The sequence below is a fragment of the Macrobrachium nipponense genome, chromosome 6, assembly GCF_015104395.2.
Source record: "Macrobrachium nipponense isolate FS-2020 chromosome 6, ASM1510439v2, whole genome shotgun sequence".
In the NCBI taxonomy this organism is placed as follows: domain Eukaryota; kingdom Metazoa; phylum Arthropoda; class Malacostraca; order Decapoda; family Palaemonidae; genus Macrobrachium; species Macrobrachium nipponense.
The window spans coordinates 104,161,143-104,185,139 of NC_061108.1; the positions used below are offsets into that span (position 1 = coordinate 104,161,143).

Consider the following 23,997-nt stretch of genomic DNA (forward strand, 5'->3'; position numbering starts at 1 on the left):
CTAAGAATGAGAATCCCTCGAAACCCTGGCCCAGGAGCTTCGAGGTAAAGGGCCTGGCTAGTCTAGTAGGCAGAGAGGTCTCTTTGCCCGGTCAGAGCGCTTAAATTCTATCTGGACAGAAAGAAACAGATGGGGGGTTCGCAACACGGTCTATGGTGCTCGGTAAAGGACCCCAAAAGACCGATATCGAAGAATGCCTTAGCCTTCTTTGTAAGAAGCGTTATTACGGAGGCGCATAAGAACTGCCCAGATGACTCTTTTAAACTCTTGAGAGTGAGAGCTCACGAAGTAAGAGCTATCGCAACGTCTATTGCCTTCCAGAGAAATATGTTGCTTAAGAATATCTTAGAAGCAACATATTGGAGGTGCAACTCGGTGTTTGCATCTCATTACTTAAAAGACGTGCGCGTAACGTATGAGAAAGGTTTTTCTCTAGGTCCGTTTGTGTCAGCGGAGACGGTTCTGGGTATTGGAGCAAGCGCCGATCCTTAATTTTGTGTATGTAACCCTCTTGTCGGATACGTTCTTGGCTTCCTGCTGGAAAAAGTGTCAGATGTTGCACAGGCGGCCGTCGCTTCGGTTCAGTAAGGAACTCCATGGTTATTGTGGGTTATTTTCTATTCATTTACGAGGGGTACAAAAATTTTTTTTTTTTTTTTGCTTTTTTTTTACTTTTTTACTTGTTAGTGTGCGTTTTTGACTGTGTATTTCGAGGTTATGGTTTGGGTTTTTGTGAAAGAGTTTTTGGGATAACTCTTGACAATCTTAGAAACTATAACAACAGGTTGTTAGGATCGGGTTGATCGGGATCGGTTGTGTGCTCCTTAAAATAAGGCGTGTTGTCATATAAGTGGATTAGCACCCATTGACAAATGCCAGTCAGGCTCTGCCGAGTAAGTGGATAACACCCCATCGACAGACCCACAAGAACTCTTGGCCACAGATCACTATCTCGCTAAGGCTCTTGAGGTGAAGCAGACTCCCAGGCAGTAGCCACGAAGTCTTCCACCTAATCAGGTAGAAAACCAAGGTCTATAAAAGGGATTTTGACGAAGGAAAAATCTATTTCTGGGTGATTGGCTCGTGTCGCCCTATGAAAGGATCCTTAATATCATTCTTTCTAGGTAAAATTAATCTAAAATTACCAGAGAACAAAATTAAGAAAATGTCAGTAAAACTGACTCGCTCACTCTTAAAAAGAAGTGTCGGTATGGTAATAGGGGCGAGTGGGAATCACTACCACGAGACATTCACCAATTAGAACTTCCAATCAGAATCCCCTTAAGAGAGAGCTGATACCAACGGGCGATGCAGCCGCTACTACTACTACTAGAGGACGCCACGGACAGCAGCGCCCCTAGCGGACATTCCTTAATCTAAAAACATCTTGTCCTGCATGGGGGGGAAAACCAACATATAGGGTTGGGCTTTCATAGGGCGACACGAGCCAATCACCAAGAAACTAGGATTTTTCCTTCGTCAAAATCCCTTTTTCTGGGCCTCAGCTCGTGTCGGCACCTATGAAAGAGTACCAGAGAAACAGACAAAAGATGGGAAAAAGGAAACAAATGAAAGGCAGTTGTAAAATGATGGATAATAATAAGTAAATCAATTACAGCATACAACTAAGTACTTAAACTAACTTATACTAAATAGTAAATTAACAGAACGTTAGTAATTTAAAGTACTTAAAAACAGTAATCACAGTAAATTACAATGATGCAGTGTAATATAAACAAAAGGAATTTACTTGAAAATATTTACAAAATATACAAACACATTGTGTCCTACCCTAGCATAAAAATAAGGGTAGGTACACTGAAGTACACCATCAGTACAAGTGTGGATGTCCCTAGCAAAAAAAAATAAGGGACAATCCACTAAATAAGATTCAGCGGCTAAGGCTATGGATATCCAAGTAGCATGGCGATAGGGTGAGGCATGTTGGATGATGTAGGTAGAAAGGAGACCTGGATCTATACTACGACTACTATACAGTATCAGGGAAACAATGTTTCCCGCTGCTACTGCTGAAAATTTTAAAGATTCCAAGGACTTAAGATAATGACGTTTAAAGACTGTCGGGGATTTCCATCCAGTATACTTTTTAAGATCCTCAAAGTTCATATGCTGAAAGTAATTAATTGAGGTGGCTACTCCCCTGATATCATGTGCTTTTGGAATGAATCAGGATTTGCTTGTTTAATGAAGTAAAGGATTTGTTGCCTAATACCTTTTACTGACAAAGTACCACCTTTTTCTCTCATGAAGAGAGCACCTGAGGATCTTGATGAAGTACGAGATAGAAAGGCTCTAAGAGTTGATACTGGGGCAGAGAGAAGGATCCTGGGGAAGTGGGATAACTTTCCAAGGGGCCCACCTGCAAGAGGATCCTCATTTTTTGCTAAAAAAAGCTACGATCCGGAGCAAGTAGAACTTCTCCTGATGGGAGGAATTCCACATGACCCGCATCCCTGGATAGAGCCGACAGTTCTGAAATTCTAGCTCCTGAAGCTAGGCTTAATAAGAATAATGTCTTTCTCAGGAGCATTATGAATGTACAAGACGAGTTGTCAGTATCTGAAGCTAGTTTGAGGACATCATTTAAGAACCATGAGACTGCAGTAGGCCTTTGAGAAGGTCTAAGTCTAGCACAGGCTTTAGGGATAGACGTGAAATAAGATTCAGTCAGATCTATCTGAAAACCTAATTGGAAGATCTTCTTCAAAGCCGATTTATGAGTGGTAATAGTGCTAGCTGCTAAACCTTTTTCAAACAAGGATCTGAAAAAGGATATAGCTAGATTAACTGTCATGGTTGTAGTGTTCGATTCTTTCAGGAAAGATGCTAATTTTTAACAGCTGAGTCATATTGTCTAATGGTTGACTCTCTCTTATCTGATTCTAGGAAGAGAATATTCTGTGGATCAATATTAGCATCTTTATTAGCCGCAAACTTCATGAAGTCCATAAAGTTAGGTTCTGGAGAATTCCTGAGGAAGCGAACACAGTCCTCATTTGTACTGATTGTGATAGCTTGGGATTGGGGATCCGTTGAGGTCGGAGGCCCAATTCCAGAAGAAGAGGATACCAGTTGCTCTTGGGCCAGTCCGGTGCAATCAGAGCTACTATCCCTTTGAAAGACCTTAGTTTGCTTAGGACTTTCAAGAGAAGATTCACTGGAGGAAAAACATAAATCTTCCTCCACTGATTCCAATCCAGCGACAGGGCGTCCGTGGCATAAGCCAGAGGGTCCAGGTTGGGGGCCACATAGCAAGGGAGCTTGTGGTTCGCTTGTGAGGCGAAGAGATCCACTTGGAGACCTGGGACTCTCAGGCTTATCCACTGGAAATGACCCGTCTTCTAGAGACCATTCTGATTCCAGAGGAAACTGACCGGGACAGAGCGTCTGCTATCACATTTCTTACCCCTCCAGGTGAGTGGCAGACAGATGCCATTTGTGTTTGTTTGCTAGGGCAAAGATGGCTATCATGACATGAGGGGGGTTTCACATGCTTGGATTTGGAACCCTCCTCTGTTGATGCAAATGAACTACCACTGCACTGTCCAAAACTAGCCTTAGATGAGACTTCTTCGGGGGAAGCAGTCTCTTCAAGGTAAGAAATACTGCCATTGCTTCCAGAACGTTTATGTGAAGCTGGCGAAATTGAACTGACCAAGTCCCCTGAACCTGTTTGAACTGAGAGTATCCCCCCCACCCGGACAGGGAGGCATCCGTGTGAATGGTTAACACTGGAAGGGGATATTGAAGGGGTATTCCTTCTTGGCTAAGTTCTTTACTTTTGACCATGGACGGAGTTGATTGCGGAGGATCTGTGGGATTACTGACAACTTGTCTCGAGATTTGGTGTTTGCTCTCGATCGCCAAATTCGATTTAAATCTTTTAGCCTTGCTTTCGGAGGATATCTGTTACCGAAGCAAACTGAAGGGACCCTAGATTCTCTCCTGGTTTCTCCTTGATGTTTGCTTGCATTTGAGAAATTGCCTGACAGATTTTGCTATTTCCTTCCGTTTGGCCACTGGAATTGACAGATTGTGGGAAGACAAATCCCATTGGATTCCCAGCCACTGAAAACGAGACTCCGGGGTAAGTCTGGATTTCGTTTTGTTTATCTGGAACCCCAGATGTTCCAGAAAGTGAACTACCTTTTTGGTGGCTTTGAGACATTCCTCGACGGTTGGTGCCCAGATCAACCAATCGTCGAGGTATGCTGCTACCATGATCCCTGAGTTCTCAATTGCTGTACAACCACTTCTGCTATTTCGTGAATACCCTGGGGGCTACATTTGAGACCGAAGGGCATCACTTTGAATGAGAATGTCTGATTTCCTAGTCTGAATCCTAGGAATGGGCGGAAGTGCCTGGCTATAGGGATATGATAGTATGCGTCTGTAAGATCGATGGAGCATGTGACGGCTCCACGCGGAAGTAAGGTCCTTACTTGCGAGAGGGGGTAAGCATCTTGAACTTGTCGCAACGAATGAAAGAGTTTAGCTTTGACAAGTCTAAGATTACCCTTCTTTTTGTTGAGCCTTTCTTTGGCACGCTGAATAAGCGACCTTGAAATTTTAGATGCTTGACTCTCGCAATAGCTCCTTTCTGAAGGAGTTCCTCCGCGTAATCTGTCAATTCCTCTGATGGTATTTGGTGGAATGATTTGATTGGAGGAGGATCTTTGATCCAAACTCCAACCCAATCCTTTGGACACTATGCTCTGTGCCCAATTGCTGAACCCCCACCTGTGGCGGAAGAGGAACAGCCTCCCTCCTACCTGGGGAGCCTCATTGTTGATGGGCAGGTTGACCACCACGCCCTCCTCTGAACTGCCTGCTCCTTGTCGCCCTTCCTGCGCCACGCTGGCGAAAGTAACCTCTCGCCCTACCTCTCGGTTGTTTGTAGCCTTGAGCCTCAAATGTAGGGTTGAAGGCGGCGAGATTGCGTAGGAGGTCGACGGCTGTGATTGAGGAGACAACAGAGGATGGGCTGGTTCTGTTTCGAACTAGCAGGTTGTCCCTGTTGGGTAAACCCGGGACGGCCTGCACAAATTGCTGCTGTTTGCTGGTTTGGTTCGATACGGCTGGAACTCTTACCAGCCTTCTTTGGTTTCTTACCAGCAGTGGGGACGGATTCTTGTTTCCTCTTTGACGAAATACCCCACCTAGCTCTAAGGCTCTGGTTGAGCCTAGCAGCCTCGTGGTGCACTTCATTAACAGCGGACTCTGGGAAGAGATCCGCTCCCCACATGCTAGAAAGCCAGAGTCTATTAGGCTCGTGCCTAATAGTGCACTCCTGCAGAACGTGCTTTCGGCAATTCCTCCTAGCTTGGGAAGAAGTCAAAAGCATCTGTTAGAACCGTCTGAAACTGGGGATTTTGCTAAGATCTTAAACAGCGGTTCCGTCGCATATGATGAGAGCAGCCATTTCCGTTATTATAAGAGAATTGAGGGACCTGCCAAACCTGGTTTCGCGCGTCGAACTCTGCCTGAATCAGGGAATCAGGCAGCCTTGGCAGCTTCTCGCCGAACTGGTCCATGGCGCAGTCCGGTTTGAGCTTACCAAGCGTGAACGTAGCTGGCAAGTTCTCCCACAATTCTCCGAAAGCCGGGAAGAGCGGAGAAGTAGACTCCGCCTCCCTTAACTGTGGCATGGGCTCATCCTTGAGGACTGCCTGAAGGGTCTTCTCTACTATTTTCGTGGCGAACGGAAGAGAAGCCTCCTCTTCCGTCGCGAAAATAGTAAAAGGACTCTTATAGGCCTGGAGCTTAGTGTTCGTGCACTCCCAGTCCTCAAGGCAGTGAACCCATTCCCGCTGGGCATGATCCCTACTGATAGAACAGACTCTCTAGAGATCTTGTCTTCCCTAGTAAGAGCCGTTACAGTCAGCCTAGCATAACCCATGAAAGGCTGCGTCAGACCCGGAGGGTAAAACTCGAGTCCTCAATCCTCCGAGTTCCACACTCCGGGATAGAGATCATCCCATCCTTAAAAGGAGCGTAGGCAGCTACTCTCCATGGATTCTCCATGGAGAAAGCTGGCAGAGAGTCGTATGGCGGGAGTTGGAGAATGCCAGTGCTTGGCGCTGGGGAGGGACTGGAAGAGGGACCTTGAGAGAGCCCAGCTACTCGGTCCTCATTCTCTCTAACCCTGTTAGAGAGATCTTGTATGGACTGGCCTGATTGAGACAGAGTGCTCGACAATTGTGCGAACATCTGCTCGAATCTCGTCCCCAGGGCGGAGCTTGCGAGCCAACCAAACTCGCCCACCTGTTGCATCACCACTGCTGAGAAAGCAGTGGGATCAAAGGTGCTAGGTCCTGCTCCTCCCACCGGCGTTGCCAAAGTGGAAGCGGTGGAGGCAGGAGAAGGCATTGGCTCGGCGGGAGCGCGAGCCTTCTCCTTAGAAGCCTTGCTTCTAGAGCTCTTCGAGTGAGAAGAACTCGGCTTAGCTTTCACCGCGTCGGCGTAGGAAGTCGAAGACTTCCTAGCCGAAGAAGACGAAGACGACTTCCTAGAAGTTGTCTTAGCTAGCGTCTTCGGTTCTCTCTGTCCCTTCACCTTTGGGGGTACAGAGAGAGCGGAGGGAGGACGGGTAGGGATCTCAGATCCCACAAAGCCTTGGAAAGAAGCGCTCGAAGAAGGGACAGGAGAAGATCCAGGAGCACCCAAGGAAAGACCTTGGGCGCCCGACACACCTACCTCAACCAACAAATCCTCTGCCCCTACCGCCATGGGCTCGATGTTTTAGGTCCAGGGCAGCGACGTCCGGGATCCGACTCCTGGGAAGCTACGACCCCAAAGGATTGCTGGAGATCTTGCTGGATGGAGGCTATAAGAGGGGCTGCGGACAAGGGGTCAACATACCCAGTTGACTTGCCCGCAGGGAAGATCTGGACGGCCAGCTTCTTATCTAAAATATAAGGCTGGCCTTTGGCGGCGTTCTTCCCGAAGCCGCCCACCCACGCGGTTCAGGGTGGCGAGGGTTGACCTCCCTCACACCAGGTAGCCTGAAAGAAAGGGCGAGATGAGCTTCTAATGGCGGAACGGGTTAACAAAACTTATGACTAAGAGTTGTTAGTAAAATGATAAGGAAGCCTCATAATGGACTTACCCCATCTCCCAGCTGACCGACTAGGTCGTAGCAGATGGCGCAGGCTTCTGGGTGCCAGACGATCATCTCGTTAAATGACGTGGCACAAGGGGCGTGAGACCTGCACTCATCGTGGCCGCAGGGGTCGTACAACGTCGCGTTGCACGCCGGGACCTGACAGTTGGTAGCCTGTAAGTGGAAAGATACATGAGTATCAGGAAAACACTTACAGCCTAACAGTTGCTCCGCTGGTGCCGGAGCGATAAAGTTTGAGATTAAACCAGAGCCCCGCCATAAAACGTGTGGTAACAAGGTTTGGTTGAGTGTCCTAGGCTATAGCTCCGCTGATGGCGGGGACACAAAAGGAAACCAACCAGGAGTGGTGGTACCACGACGGAAAATGGCGGGGATGGTAGATATATAATAATAAAATTAAACAATTCATCGTAAAAATTAGGGTATATCCTTAAAATAACAATAATAACAAACCTTTCCCCACCCGTCTACTAGAAGAGTGCGCGGGTAAGAAGCAAGCTCCCTTCCGGTAGCGGGGGAGAGATGTAAGGATATAGTAGGCAAGCAACCGACCACTAGTAGTGCCCACCCCGCCCGCTGGCGGAGCCAGTAATCTATAACCAAAGGTGCCCCGGCTGCGACGGAAGGCTCCTTTCGTTATAGCGAGGGAAGGTGCTGAGCAACTGGGAGGGGGGAGGAAGGCTCGGCGTAACACGGCGGGAGAGAGAGAAGGGGGGGGGGATGGCCTACTCCTCCCCGCCTCACCGACTACCCTCTCGGAGACCCGGTACCTCATGAGTGGTCGCCCTATACCCCCCGCTGGGAAGAACCCCTGGCCACCTCAGAGAGAGAGAGAGAAGGCGACTGAGGTTGTCATGACAACCAAGGGGTCCACCCCCAGCCCCATCCCTATACCAGGTAGGGAGGGCAGGGGCAGGGTAAGGTGCGATGGAACACGTGACCCAAGTGGCCTAGGCCGCGAGCAACACAACCGTGAAGGGCCACGTGAACCAGGCTGTACCAATACAAGGAACATGCACCTAGGCTAGCCTAAACAACTACCCTATAATATATATACATCGAAAAGATGGAAAAGACACTTTTAGAAAAGAGAAAGAAGCCCAGGAGGAGGCAGACTGTTCCAAGAAACAGAAGCCTACTCGGAGCCAGCGATAGCCGATGAAGAGCAAGAGCCGGGATGCTGGAGGCAGGAATAATAATAATAGCCCGAAATACCAAACTAAGAGAGAGGTAGGGGGGCTAAACTAGCTAAAACTCGATGTAAAAGACAATGAACGTAACATAGTAAGCCCATAAGTATAAGAAGTCCCAGTATGGAGGACCGGGAATTCTTAACGAGGGCAGCATGGCGCCACCACGAGACAACCGGGAAACCGTATATGACCTATTAGGAGGAAAATACTGGTACCCGGAAGATAAAAATGTGGTAAAACATTACTTATGAGTTACTTAACTTAGCCGTTGCAATTGCAGAGCGTTCCATGGTGAGAATAGGATAAATCCCGAAAATAGCACAGCACGAAAATAATGCGTCCTGACGCTAGCGCTAATAATTAAGGATGTCCGCTAGGGGCGCTGCTGTCCGTGGCGTCCTCTAGTAGTAGTAGTAGCGGCTGCATCGCCCGTTGGTATCAGCTCTCTCTTAAGGGGATTCTGATTGGAAGTTCTAATTGGTGAATGTCTCGTGGTAGTGATTCCACTCGCCCCTATTACCATACCGACACTTCTTTTTAAGAGTGAGCGAGTCAGTTTTACTGACATTTTCTTAATTTTGTTTTTCTCTGGTAATTTTAGATTAATTTTACCTAGAAAGAATGATATTAAGGATCCTTTCATAGGCCGACACGAGCTGAGCCCAGAAATACCTACAACACATGTTGTTTACCTGTCTATTCAGTAGTTAGCTGTCTCTTACCCTCCACCAAAGGGTGTCAATCAGCTAAGTATATATCATCTGACAGGGAAGTTGAATGTATGAAAAAATGATATTGTTATGATACAATAAAAGTTTCATACATACTTACCTGGCAGATTCGTATATACGATTGATGGCCCACCCAGCCTCCCCGCAGGAGACAGGTGGAAGAGAAAATCTGATAGAAAAACAGGAATGGTTCCTAGTCCTGCCACCCAGAGCAAGGCGGTAGATCACCTGACCTACCTGTAGAGCGAGTGCCGCGAAATTTGAATTTCTGTCGGGGACGACGGAGTCTATAGCTAAGTATATATCTGCCAGGTAAGTATGTATGAAACTTTATTGTATCAGAACAATATCATTTTTCACATAAGTTACATAGCTTATAGCTTCTTACCTACGGCAGTCGAAATTCAAATTGTTGGCGCCAGCGGCGTTGCTATCTTAAGTATAGGTGATACAAGACCCGCCCACATCCGGGAACCCTGGGTACTGCTAGCCTTCTACCGTCAATTTTCGTTTCTGCCGCTCACCGGGGTTAACACCTGTGAGATTTTCGCTGCAGTCTCCTGCGTCGCCATTTTGGATTTTGGTTTTGGTTGGTGATGTACAAGTTTTTTGGTTTTTTCTTGCCAGTTAGCTATCTCTATTCAGTTTTTCGTCATTATTGCTAATTATGTCAGATTCTAGTTCATCTGCTGTAAGGTTTTGCAGCGCTGGCTGCAAAACAAGATTAGCTAAGTTATGTCACGATCCGCACTCTAAGTGCACTAAATGCAGAGGACAAAATTGTAATGGTATGGATGTGACATGTGATGAATGTAAAGAATTGGATGAACAGGGATGGAAGGCGGTTAGATCGCATGCTGAGAAAAATGGAGAAAGATAGGAAGGAGGAAGGCAGCTCTTAGGGCTAGTAGTAAGAATAGGTTAGAAACTACTCCTGTTCCTTCGGAGACAAATAAGTCTTCTCTTGCCTCTCCTTTATTAGAGAATATTTCTCCAATTAATAGTCCTCCTACTTCTCCTTTGATTACCCCTGTTCAAGTTGCCCATGTTTCCGAACCCAACACCATTGCCTTGCTTGAGTCTAAGATGGATAAAAAGTTCGAAGTGTTAGCTGAATCAGTTATGAAGTTAGGAATGTCTTTTAAAGCTTTCGTAGATAGTACAGTGAAATCTAGTGCAGTGCAAGTGTTAATGTTGCGCCTGAGGAGGCGGTTGTCCGTTCCCCCTCGACTCCCAGACGAAGGTCACTGTCCCGCTCCCCCGCAACCGGGAGAAGACATACCGGAGGTCGGAAGGAGTCTGGGGGAGTTTGCCCACGGTCAGCTGTCGACTCCGACGACTCGCGGGTGTCGTCCAAAAAGATGTGGAAAGGTGTTTGTGATTCTCGTCTGTCTTCTGATTCGGAAGTGCAATCGCCAGTGCGCAAAAGGCGAAGTGATTTGGTCTTGTCTCGACCGTTAAAAAGACATTCGTGATTCTTGCGGGTGATTCGTCACCGACTCCTGTTAAGAAGTCTAAGAGGCATTGGAGTCCTCAACCTTCGTGTAGTTTTTGCTCCGGATGTGATATTTAGTGAATCTCCTCCGCAGTCGCATTTTTCGGCTAAAGCAATGGCTCTCGGACTAAACTTCGTGATAATTCACGATCGCTCGATCTCCCAAGCGAGTCTCGGTCGCAGTTTCGGCTCGGTCGCCTCGTTCGACTCCGTATTACTGTCCAGAGAAGCGTATTCGCTCGTCTTTGTTCGACTCCCCTCGCCGTGAGTCGATAGGAATTTCGACTGGTTGTTCGCCTGTGTCGACTCGTGGTGCGGAGACTTCACCTGTTAGAAAGAATCGTTCTTCGACTGAAAGACCATCGACTTCTACAGTGTTAGACGATTCTACCTTAGCTCCATTTAAGAAACATTTCCAGGATCTTATGAGTTTGTTGAAATCCTCCACCGGGGTAGAACATAAGCCTGATTTCGACTCTGCTTCCGTGCAGTCTGAAGAGGAAGCTTTGGATCAAGATGACAAGGATTCGTCGGCTTATTCGAGTCTTCTTAAATTTTTCCTGTTCCACGTTATCCAGATTACTTTGAACCTGCTTCTCCGTCTTCACCGCCTTCAATGTTCGTTAAAGATAGGAAGACAGCGTATTCGTGTCTACCTAAACTGGTTTCTTTTTCTCAGTCCTCGAAGCAGGCCCTCAAGGAGTCAACGGAGTGGCTTTCTAAGAAGAGGGAAACAGGTAAGGCTTCGTTTGCTTTCCCACCTTCTAAGCTTCAGAGTAAAGCGTATCGCTTCTACGCAACTCGAGAAGTTCCTTCTTTGGGAGTGTCTGCCTCCTCCCAGGGAGACTTCTCCGGTTTAGTGGACTCACACCGAAGAGCAGCTTTTTCGTCAGCTAAAAGTTTTGTTTTCTTCTTCAGAGCTGGACCATTTGGTGAAGAATATTTTTAAAGTATTTGAGGTATTTAGTTTTTTGGACTGGACTATTGCCTCTTTAGCTCGCAAGATTGAAGACTGTCAGTTTCGTTTAGAAGATGATTTTGCCACAGACTGGTTAGGAGTTCTGTCCTGTGCGGATAAGGCTGTTAGAGATGGTTCAGGAGAATTAGCAGCCCTTTTCACAATGGGAGTGATGAAGAAGAGAGAAAGGTGGTGTTCTTTCGTGTCTAAAGGAGTCACTAATAACCAGAAGTCGGCTCTCATGTTTGCTCCTCTCTGTAAATCTCATCTTTTCCCTGAAGAAACCATTCAACAAATTCTATCGGATTTAGAAAAGAAATCTACTAATGATCTCCTTCTTCAGTCTTCCAGACGTCCGAAAGAGCCTACTCCGACAGGAGCTAAGTCTTCTCCTCTTCAGAAGCATCCCTTTCGAGGGAATAAACCTAAGTGGCAACGACCCAGGACTAATTTGCGTCCACAGTACAAGTCCTCAAAGAAACCTCCCCCAAACCTTCGGACAAGTTCCTTCACGTGCAAGTAGGGGCAAGACTCCATCTTTTTTGGGAAGAATGGAGTCGAAGAGGTGCAGAGAATGGGTAGTTCAAGTTCTTCGAGAGGGATACTCGATTCCTTTTGTTTTAGATCCTCCTCTCTCCGATCATCCAAATTACAGCTTAACAGCATATTCTCCAGGATCAGAGAGAGCTTTGGCTTTAGCAGCAGAGGTCAATGCACTCATCAAGAAGGGAGCAATAGAGGAAGTCCTCGACAGTTCTCAGGGATTCTACAACAGACTCTTTGTAGTTCCCAAAGCCTCGGGAGGTTGGAGGCCAGTGCTAGATGTAAGCGCATTGAACCTTTTTGTGCTGAAGACAAAGTTCAATATGGAAACAAATCATTCTGTGATGTCGGCACTTCGCCAGGCGATTGGATGGTGTCCCTGGACATGAAGGACGCCTACTTTTCATGTCCCGATTCACCAGAGTTCAAAGAAGTTCCTGAGATTTGTGTTCGAAGGGAGGACGTATCAATTCAGAGCCCTTTGTTTCGGCCTTTCGACGGCCCCTCAAGTATTTACTCGTGTTCTTGCTCCATTGGGGAAATGGCTGCATATGTTGGGCATAAATGCAGCATTTTACCTGGACGACTGGCTTCTCAGATCGGGTTCGAGGACACAGTGCGTGAAGGATTTACGGAAGACACTGTCATTAGCGAGTCAATTGGGAATTCTCATCAACCTGGAGAAGTCTCAATTAGTGCCGTCCCAGAAGATCCCCTATTTGGGGATGATTCTGGACTCTCAGACTTTCGGTTTTGGGTCTGTCCCGAAAAGAATAGAATCTTGCCTCAAAAAGTGAGCCAATTCCTGAACCGTCAGTCCTCCTCCGCCATTGGAATGGATGAGTCTTCTAGTGGGACGTTGATCATCAGTAGAGACGTTTGTTTGTAAAGTTGGGTCGTCTTCACATGAGATCTCTTCAGTTTTTATCTCAAAGCGAGTTGGTGTCGGAAGTCTCAACCAGACACGTATTCGTTCCCAGTGTCGGAAGAGATCAAGAACGACTTGAGATGGTGGATGTCGAGGGAAAGATTGCAAGAGGGTCTCTCCCTGACATTAAGGAGCCCAGACGTAGAATTATACTCCGACGCATCGGACAGAGGTTGGGGAGCTCTCCTAGGGACCAAAAAGACCTCAGGATTATGGTCAGAGAAAGAGAGGTTGAATCACATCAACATGAAGGAGTTGAAGGTGATTTGGTTCGGTCTGCAAGCATTCGCTCCTTTGGTCGTGGGAAAGAGAGTGGCAGTATACTCCGACAACACCACCGCTCTATCTTATATCAGGAATCAGGGAGGAACCCATTCATTCTCCCTCAACAAAGTCGCAGAAGATCTCCTTCTCTGGTCTCAAGATCAGGATATTTCACTCGTTCCGAGGTTTGTACAGGGGAAGTTAAATGTACTGGCGGACGAACTCAGTCGAGTAAACCAAGTTCTTCCCACGGAGTGGACATTGCAAGACAAATTTTGTCAGGAACTGTGGAAACTTTGGGGAAGACCTTCAGTGGATCTGTTTGCCACGTCGAGGAACAATCGACTTCCGATCTTTTGTTCCCCAGTTCCAGATCCTCTTGCTTGGAAGACCGACGCAATGCTTCAGGATTGGACGGGTCTTGACGTTTACGCCTTTCCCCCATTTGGAATGATCAGAGAGGTGTTGAACAAGTTCCTCTCACATCAAAATGTGTCAATGACGTTGGTAGCACCATTCTGGCCCAGGAAAGTGTTCCCAGACCTTCTCAAGGTGGTTATAGACCATCCCAGACTTCTTCCTCAGTATCCTCGGCTACTCAAACAGCCCCCACCCCCTTCGACAGGTATCATCAGAATTTGTCCGCTCTGTCACTGACAGGGTTCAGACTGTCCGGAAACTCGTCAGAGCTAAGGGGTTTTTCTCGTAGAGCGGCAGAGGCTATTGCTAACTGTCGAAGAAGCTCTTCTGCCAAGCTTTACCAATCGAATGGGGAGTCTTTAGGACGTGGTGCAGAAGACATAATTTCTCGTCTTCTAAAACCTCTGTGACAGAAATAGCTGATTTTTTGCTGTACCTTAAAGAAGTTAAGAACTTGTCGGTATCGACAATTAAAGGGTACAGAGCTATGCTGTCCTCAGTGTTTAAGGCATAGAGGGCTTGACATCTCCTCTAACCAGGATATTGGGAGATTTAACTTAAATCTTTTAATACAGTAAAGTTATCCAAGAAGGATAGTGTGGACTGGAACTTGGACGTAGTTTTAACTTTTCTGATGTCTTCACGATTCGAGCCACTTCGTGAAGCGTCTTTGAGAGATGTAACGAGGAAGGCACTTTTTCTCTTCGCTTTGGCTACAGCAGGAAGAGTGTTGAGTTACAAGCCATCCACAAAGAGGTGGGGTTCAAAAATCGTAATGCGGTTTGTTCTTTTGTTACGAACTCTTAGCAAAGAACGAATCTCCCTCTAACCCATGGCCTAAATCTTTTGTACTTAAGGATTATCTAATATAGTGGGTCCGATGGACGAAGAATATTTACTATGTCCTGTCAGAGCTCTGACAAATGTTACCTGTCAAGGACACAATCCGTTAGAGGTAATTGCCGCCAAGACTTTGGTGTTCGGTTAAGAATTCTGCAAAACCCCTCTCCAAGAACGCTATTTCGTTCTTTTTGAGAAGTCTGATACTGGAGTCACACTCTCAAGTCTAAGATCAGACTCTAATGTGCTTAAGGTGAAAGCACATGAAATACGTGCAGTGGCGACATCCTTAAGCTTCTTAGCACAATATGTCGCTTTCCTCGATTCTTCAATCTACGTTTTGGAGATAGAGATCTGTGTTCGCCTCATTTTACCTGAAGAATGTAGAGGCTACCTATGATAGTTGTTGTAATTGGGTCCTTTGTCGGTAGCGGGCATGGTGTTGGGAAAGGAAACATAGGGGAACTTCTATCCTCTACTGTCTCCTCGCCTTGTTATAGGTTGTTGAGTCGTGGGCAGACTGGAGGCTCATAGTACTTTGGAGAACCTCCAGATCTTATTATTACTTTTGAGTATGTCATTATTTTTGGTATAGGTGAGGTCTGTTGTGGTCTGTGTATCTGGTTTTTGAAGCCCAGGGCAAGGGCATTATCTGTTTTTTAATATTTTGTCAACCAACGGTCTTGTCCATGGTTACAAAATCCCACTAAGTAGGAACGACCCTGGCCTATACTGCCACGTCTCCTACGTGATGAGAGCGCCAACCAGATGGCAGTATTCTACTGCAGCTGCTCTCTCACAAGGTAGGGTACTGCAACATTTGTTGTTTAATGTGGTCTTACTGTCATTTTTATGTAGTCCATCTACCCTCCTTCCGGGTAGTTTGGAGTCAGCTATGTAACTGTTCGGTAAGTCACTTATGTGAAAATGATATTTTCATGATAAAATAAAGTTTCACATATACTTACCAAACAGTTACATAATCAAAGCCCACCCACCTCCCCACAGATGGACGTGGCGGCTAAACGAAAATTGACGGTAGAAGGCTAGCAGTACCCAGGGTTCCCGGATGTGGGCGGGTCTTGTATCACCTATACTTAAGATAGCAACGCCGCTGGCGCCAACAATTTGAATTTCGACTGCCGTAGGTAAGAAGCTATAAGCTATGTAACTGTTCGGTAAGTATATGTGAAACTTTATTTTATCATGAAAATATCATTTTTTACATTAATGCTCACCTCATGCCACCCCTCAATCTGAAACCTGGGCCGAAAAACAAAGTGGAGTGTTTACATCCGGGCAGGCGGATCTACCCGCCTACCAGACAGTAGTTACTACCTAACCACCTTGTTCAAGAATTTAATGCCCGTATTCCAGCCTAGGCTGAAAGTAATTCCTAATGTAAAGGACCTCAGGTTTGTATTGTTAGGAAAAATACAATTTACTGAAAAAAATTTGGATGTTTATATATAGAATATAAGTTTTATTGTTGTCCAGATCAGAGGCAGCAGGATAACGGAACTTCTCGACCATTTTGCTCATAAGACTCTTGCAAAAAATTTAACAGGTCTCTTACTTGAGACTTCAAGCCCAAAATTCAGTTACTGAAAAAGATAAAGTTCTTGAAGTATTAACATACGTAGTTGAAATCACATTCTGATGATGAGATGTATCTTGAAAACAAAATCTTTTTGTTCATTTTTTATTCTGGAGGAAAGGTTAAAACTTGCAAATGATGTTAATTTTTGCTTATGTATTTTTATGTGGATCAGGTTATCCATTTGTTATTAGCACCAGTGATTCTGAATTTTTATACATGCAACTTACCTGGCAGATATATACTTAGCTATAGACTCCGTCATCCCGACAGAATTCAAAACTCGCGGCACACGCTACCGGTAGGTCAGGTGATCTACCATTCCCGCCGCTGGGTGGCGGAATCCCGACATTCCCGTTTTCTGAGCCAGATTTTCTCTGTCGCTGAGGGCCGGCAACAACTGTTGTTTGGTCTCTCCTGATTGGAATTCTGCTCATTTGCCGAGAATTGGTTGGACTCATTTGGTGAAGTACTCTTGTTTATTCTCGGGATTGGCATACGCTTATTTTGGACTGGATTAGGACTTGGATTTGGTTTTTTCTATTAAGATGGCTGAAGTTAAAGTAACACCTAAGTTTAGGGTTTGTGCAAGGGAAGAATGCAGAACTAGGTTGTTTAAAGCAGAGGTAGATCCTCATACACTTTGTAGTAAAGTAAATGAGGTTCTGAATGTGCGTTTGATAGAACTTGTGCTGAATGTGAAGGGCTTACGGAGCAAGGATGGAAGGATTTAGCTTCTTATATTAAGAAAAGAGAGAAGGATAGAGCTAGGAAAGCGTCAGCTAGAAGCTCGAGTAGATCTTGTTCTTTTGAGCCTGAATTAGAAATTAACAAGCTAGATGATGTTTCTCCCATAACCTCAGCCCCTTCTCCCTGTGTTGAATCTAAGGATTCATTTTCAGAAATGGAAAAAATGAGATCCTCGATCAGGGAGCTTCAGGAGCAGCTTAAAGCTATGGAAACACAAGGTAAGAGTGTCAGTGAATACAGTGACCCCAGTGCAGTGGAGGGGCGTCTGATCGGCTCCGCATTGCTCCTAGGCCTAGACCGCTTCCAAACTCCCAGGACCAGGGGAGGAGGAATGTCAAAAGCCGCAGGGAGGATGTGGAGCATCCCCAACGATCAGGCGTCCCTTCGGCAGACCCTGAAGTAACGACCCAGGCTGCCTTGGATAGCCGTAGAAAAGGCATCCTGGAAGAGTGTTTTTCTGCATCGGACTCCTCCTCGTCCAGGCGTGGATGGAGCTCTGCTTCGAAGTCTCGTCCTCTGAAGAGATCGTGGGTAGCACCTCAAGATCCGACTAAGCTTTTCCTGCTTAATCTACAGGAGCAAATATCCTCCTTGGTAGGCGCTCTACATAAGGATTCGTCTCGAAGAAAAGACTCCTCCCTTCCAGTGAAGAGATCGAAGTTTTCTTCTCCTGGTAGGAGAGAAGTTTCTCACTCTAGCAGGCGCTCGTCACCGGAGAGACTCTCGTTCTCCCTTTAAACGATCCTCTCCTATCTATAGGAAGAAAGTTCCCAGCGGTAGCCGCTCGCAGAGCAAGCGATCAGCTACGTCTCTTAGGAGAAGTCAGGAGTCGGACTCCTCTTCTGAGGATCAGGATAGGCGTCAAGAGCCTAAGAAGCAGGAGCTTTTTAGAAACATAGAGTTGACAGAGCCTAGTAGGCGCCAAGAATATCACAGGCGTATAGAGCCTAACAGACGCCAGGAGTCTTGTCAGAGGCGTCAAGAGCCTACCAGGAGTCACGACAAGCGCCAGGAGTCAAGCAGGCGCCAGGAATCAAGCAGGCTTCAGGAGTCGAGCAGGCGTCAGGAGTCGGGTAGGCGCCAGGAGTCTAGTAGACGCCAGGAGTCGAGCAGGCGTCAGGAGTCGAGTAGGCGCCAGGCTCCTTGTACGAGCTTAGGTCAGAGTAAGACCCCTTCGCACTTTATGAGTTCTTCGGAGAGTAGGAGCCCTTCACCTGGCAGGAAACAGGTTCCTGAGAGAAGATCTCGTGCGTTTAAGAACTCTATTGCGCCTTGTAGTAGCAAGGATTTGTCACACGGACGACGTTCTTCTTCGTTTGACAGAAGTCCCTCGACAACTAAGAACCGCTCTTCTCCGAAAGGATCCCCTACAGCCGGAGACTTAGAAGAAGTCTCGGATGAAGAATTACCAGTGGATGTAGTAGTCTCTGATTATAAGAGATTGTCCTTGTTGTTGTTGCAGGAGTTCGGGGATAAGCTTCAACCAGCGGATCCGCCCTCTCCAGGATCTTTGCTATCAAGCCACGAAGTCTCCAAAAGCATCCTCATTTGTAAAAATGCGTCCAGCCCTTAGTATGAAAAAAGCGTTCAAACAAAGGATTTGGAGAATGGCTTAAGAATAAAAGAGAGGAGGCGGGCAAGACTGTTTTTTCATGCCCTCCTTCAAAGTTGACGGGGTAAACCTGGAGATGGTACGATACCCAGGAACCTATGGGCTTAGGACTGCCTTCATCGGCAGACGCAGATTACGCTTCCTTAGTAGATTCTTCAAGGAGGCGCGCTCTACTATCAGCAAAAGCTACTTGGGGGATGTGTGAACTGGACCATCTACTAAAGGGACTCTTTAGGACACTCAAAGTATTCAATTTTATGGACTGGGCTTTGGGAGCCCTTGCGAAGAGAGCCCAAGATCCCGAATTTGTCACTATGGACGAATTATCGAGTGTATTATCGTGTCTGGACAGAGCGGTGATGGACGGTTTTCGGTGGAAGTGGCTGGCTCTTTTTGGATCGGGAGTTTGAAAAAGAGAGCAGTGTACGGGTCTTTCTGTCCAAGTCAGTATCTCCTCTACAGAGGTCGGCCTTGCTATATTCGCCACTTTCGAACCACCTTTTCCCACAGGACACGGTGAGGGATGTAGCAAAATCATTAGCTGGAAAAGCCACACAGGATTTACTGACACAGTCAGCAAAGAGGTTCAAGCCTGCTGTTCCTTTTCAAAAGAAGGATAAAGCACCTCTTCAGCAGCCCTTTCGAGGAGCCTCTTCTCCTCAAGAACCCCTTTTAGAGGTAGAAGACCGGATACCAGAGGAAGACCTTCCAGGAGACCTGCAGGGAAGGCAAAATGAAGAAGAAGTCCTCCAGATAGCGGTAGGCGCCAGACTGTCGAACTTTGCCAGAGTCTGGGCGAAGAGAGGGGCGGACAGCTGGACCCTCTCGATCCTCGAGAGAGGATACCTCATCCCCTTCAGGGAATATCCTCCCTTAACAAGAACTCCAAGGGAGTTAACAGCGAGATACAAGGATCCTGTCAAGAGTCAAGCTCTCCTGCAAGCAGTAAGACTTATGTTGCAGAAAAGGGCAATAGAACCGGTTCAAGATCTCCATTCACCAGGTTTCTACAACCGTCTATTCCTGGTACCAAAAGCCTCGGGTGCGGGTGGAGGCCGGTTTTTGGACGTAAGTGCGCTGAACGTCTTTGTGATAAAGAAGAAGTTCTCGATGGAGACCTCTTCCTCTGTACTTTCTGCTCTTCGTCCAGGGGACTGGATGGTATCCCTGGACCTTCAAGATGCATATTTCCATGTGCCAATTCATCCAGCATCAAGGAAATACCTAAGATTCATGTCACAGGGAAGAGTGTTTCAATTTCGAGCGCTTGCTTCGGACTTTCGACGGCCCCGCAAGTCTTTCACGGGTATCCTAAGGAATGTGGCGCATTGGCTACATTTAGAAGGGATCAGAATCTCGATGTATTTTGGATGACTGGCTAATACGAGCAAAATCGAAGCAACAGTGTCTGGAGGACCTTTCGGTAACATTAAAGATGACGCAGTCAGATGGGACTCCTAGTCAACCTCGAGAAGTCCCAGCTGGATCCCCAGCAGAACATAGTTTATCTGGGGATTCGGATGGATTCTCGGGGTTTTCTAGCGTCTCCATCAACAGAGAGAATAGAGCGCTGCCTTACAAAGGTGTCAGGATTTCTAGGGAAAGAGCATTGTTCCGCGAGGGAGTGGATGAGTTTGCTGGGAACCATTTCCTCGTTGGAGCAGTTCGTTTCCCATAGGGAGACTGCACCTAAGACCCCTTCAGTATTATCTGAAGGAGAACTGGGATCAAAGTTCCCAGGACCTCGAAGAGTCATTCAGGATAACAGACAAGGTCAAACAAGATCTTCGGTGGTGGTTAGACCCGAAGAAACTCGGTCAAGGAATATCCTTGCACATAAAGAGCCCTCTCCGAGCGTTGTTTGCAGACGCATCGGACGTAGGGTGGGGAGCAACGTTGGATTCGCAAGAAGTGTCGGAACCTGGGAAGGAGCTCAGGTGTCCTGCACATAAACAAAAAGGAACTGAAAGCCATTCACCTAGCTCTCTTGCACTTTCAAGAACAGATATTAGGATCGATCATTCAGGTCAATTCCGACAACACGACAGCCCTAGCATATATCAGGAAGCAAGGGGGAACTCATTCATTCTCCCTTTACGAGACAGCGAGGGAGTTGTTGCTTTGGGCGCAAGAGAAGCAGATCTCTCTTCTAACGAGATTTATTCAGGGAGAGAGAAATGTTCGAGCGGATCTGCTAAGCAGAAGAAACCAAGTGCTCCCCACCGAATGGACTCTCAACCCTCAAGTGTGCGATCAGTTATGGGGGTTATGGGAAGGCCGAACGTAGACTTGTTCGCAACCAACTGGAACAAGAGGTTGGAGAATTATTGCTCCCCCATCGCAGATCCAAGAGCAATAGCGATAGACGGCCTCCTCATGGATTGGAAGGGAATAGACGGGTACGCTTTTCCCCCCTTCAAACTGGTAGGGGAAGTAATAAGAAAGTTTGCCTCCTCAGAGGGAACGAAATTAACTTTGATCGCTCCCTTTTGGCCACCCCTAGATTGGGTTGACAGAGTTGCTGGAGTGGATAGTGGATCTTCCCAGATCGCTCCCACTAAGGAGCGATCTCTCAAACACCCCCACTTCGACAGGTATCACAAAAACCTCCCTGCTCTAAGTCTGACTGCCTTCAGACTATCGAAGGACTCGTTAGAGCGAGGGGGTTTTCTCGCGAAGCTTCAAAAGCAATCGCAAGAGCCAGGAGACCATCCACATTACGGGTGTAGGTACCAGTCGAAGTGGGAAGTGTTTAGAAGATGGTGCAGGACGCATGAGCTATCCTCTTCCAGTACCTCTATAACCGACATTGCAAATTTTCTTCTTTACCTTAGAAGAAAGTGTGGCCTAGCTGTATCTACGATCAAGGGTATAGAAGTATGCTGGCCTCGGTGGGTTTAGGCATAGGGGTCTGGATGTGTCGGACAATAAGGATCTACATGACCTTATTAGGTCTTTCGAGACCTCAAAAAGTCAGAATATAAAAATCCCAGTTGGAACTTGGATATAGTGCTACATTATCTGATGTCTGAAAGATTCGTACCTTCCAATAATTCTTCTTTTAGAGATTTGACGAGGAAGTCTCTATTCCTGTTCGCCTTAGCCACTGCAAAAAGGGTGAGTGAACTTCAAGCGTTAGAGGGCAGAATGGGGTTTAAGAAGGAGGCTGCAATTTGCTCTTTTAAGCCTCTCTTCTTAGCCAAGAACGAAAACCCATCAAAACCGTGGCTAGAAGCTTCGAAGTGAAGGCACTCTCTTCTCTTACTCGGGGAAGAAAAGGAGAAGACCCTTTGTCCAGTAAGAGTGCTAAAATTTTATTTACAAAGAAAGTCTCTTTTGGGAGGTACGCAGGAAAGTCTTTGGTGTTCGGTCAAGGATCCTACAAGGCCAATATCAAAAAAACGCCCTTACGTTTTTCATTAAAGACATTTATTAAGGAAGCGCATCTTAAATGTGGTGAAGAACAATTTAAACTCCTCAGGGTAAAAGCACACGAAGTGAGGGCCATAGCAACCTCAATGGCTTTTCATAAAACGTGGTCCCTTCAAAATCTAATTGAATCCACGTATTGGAAGTGTAACTCAGTGTTCGCCTCTCATTATCTAAGGGATGTGAGAGTTACTTATGAGAAGTGCTTTTCACTGGGAGCATATGTGTCCGCGGATTTAGTGCTGGGAGGAGGAGCTGAGGTTAATCCTAATTAGTTAGGTTATGTAATTTTACAATTTTATTATGGTGTTTGGTTTTTATGGTTGACTGAAAGAGGGTATAGGAATAACCCTTTTCAGTTCTTAGATTTAACATGGTTAGGAAGGTCAGGTGGTCGGGATTAACTTTTGGTCTCCTCGTTGTGCATTATGTAAAGCCTAAAGCTCTGTCATGTAAGAGGGCTAGCCCCATTGATAAGATACAGGTCAGGCTGCCAGTAAGCGGGTAAGCCCCATTGGTACGATCCATGCAGGTTCTGTCGCGTAAGCGGGCTAGCCCCATTGACATGATCCAGAAGGGCTTGTTCGGTCATAGTGGTTTTACCTCCACTGAAGCCTCTGAGGCATGCAGACTAAATGACCAGTAATCATGAAGTCTTCAGCCCAACAGGTAAGAACCAAGGATTTGATATCCTACAACAATTGTTGTTTCCCGTTATTAAAATTTTTTTTTTTTATATATATAGCTGTCTCTCGCCCTCCACCAAGGGTGTCAATCAGCTAAGTATATATCTGCCAGGTAAGTTGCATGTATAAAAATGATATTGTTAAGATACAATAAAGTTTTATACATACTTACCTGGCAGATATATACGATTAAGGGCCCACCCAGCCTCCCCTCAGGAGACAGGTGTAAGAGAAAATCTGGCTCAGAAACGGGAATGGTCGATTCCGCCACCAGCGGCGGGAATGTAGATCACCTGACCTACCGGTAGCGTGTGCCGCGAGTTTTGAATTCTGTCGGGACGACGGAGTCTATAGCTAAGTATATATCTGCCAGGTAAGTATGTATAAAACTTTATTGTATCTTAACAATATCATTTTAATTTGACATTAGCATATTTTTACATTCCAGATATAGAATCATTAAAATATGGCAGATTGTAATGAAGAATCAACCTCCACAGGAGCAAGAAAAAGTGAGTCATATTTAACTTCATTATTATACTAAAAATTGACTGAGAGTGGCATTTTAGGTTCTCAAATGATGTTTTAGTAAGTTGTTACTACCATACTTTTGCTGTAGCTAATGATTCTGTACCCAGTTTTTGCCAGTCCAAGTATAGAATATTAAGATAGTAGTTGTAAAAGTAATAGGTTCACATAGCAAGGCTTTATGAGTTTTTTCATTATTTTCCCCCCACATTCTTAGGACTAATTTTTTATTTTATGCATGTGTGCTTCTTGATATATGAAATTTACTGCACTAGAGCCAAATTTCTTTTGTCAGTTGTTTCAGTAGAAAACAGAGGCAGTTCCTCTTGAGAATTTTACATCAATCATAATATTAGTAAGACCGTGTTCCATCAGTCAGATATCACTAACATTCATAATTTATTCAAGACAACTAATATTTATAATATACCTATACATACTAAAAAACTTATGAGGGTGGGACAACCAAAATTATATTGAAAATTTTTCAGTATTTATTTTCCTTTTTGCAGTGTAATTTAAGAATTTACAGTTTTTACATTTAGTACTGATTGGTATATTTCATAAGTGAAAAACGAGTATCATTAAAGTTAGCTATGTTCTTGTGTAATAATTTCCTTTCAATTTTCAGAACATTATCCAACACCACCTTTAAAACAGTATGAAGGTGAATATCATACAGCTGGTGAGTATGCAGCGGCACTTCGTGTGTGGTTAAATCAACTGTACCAGTGGCAGTGTGTTGCAGCAACTTTTCCCTATTTTTTGGCCTCTGTCCAAGCACAGGTAAGCTAGAGCAGGAGAGTTAAGACCAGACAAAAGCCAAGGATTTTGGCTAATATATCTTCTGTAAGAATTCTTATTTTTCCCTGTAAAGTT

At 45.9% G+C, this 23,997-nt stretch overlaps 1 protein-coding gene across 4 annotated transcripts in view; it reads left to right on the forward strand.

The window, feature by feature from the left end:
* The window catches only part of LOC135216800 (protein FAM8A1-like), a 121,173-nt gene that overhangs the window by 45,793 nt on the left and 51,383 nt on the right, over positions 1-23,997 (forward strand). For 2 of the 4 annotated variants that reach the window (XM_064252288.1, XM_064252289.1), the window contains exons 2-3: positions 23,039-23,102; positions 23,750-23,904. In XM_064252288.1, coding sequence (XP_064108358.1) covers positions 23,057-23,102; positions 23,750-23,904 — 201 coding nt within the window. In that variant the 5' untranslated portion in view covers positions 23,039-23,056. The remainder of the gene's footprint in view (positions 1-23,038; positions 23,103-23,749; positions 23,905-23,997) is intronic. The other 2 variants (XM_064252290.1, XM_064252291.1) reach the window with 1 other exon arrangement.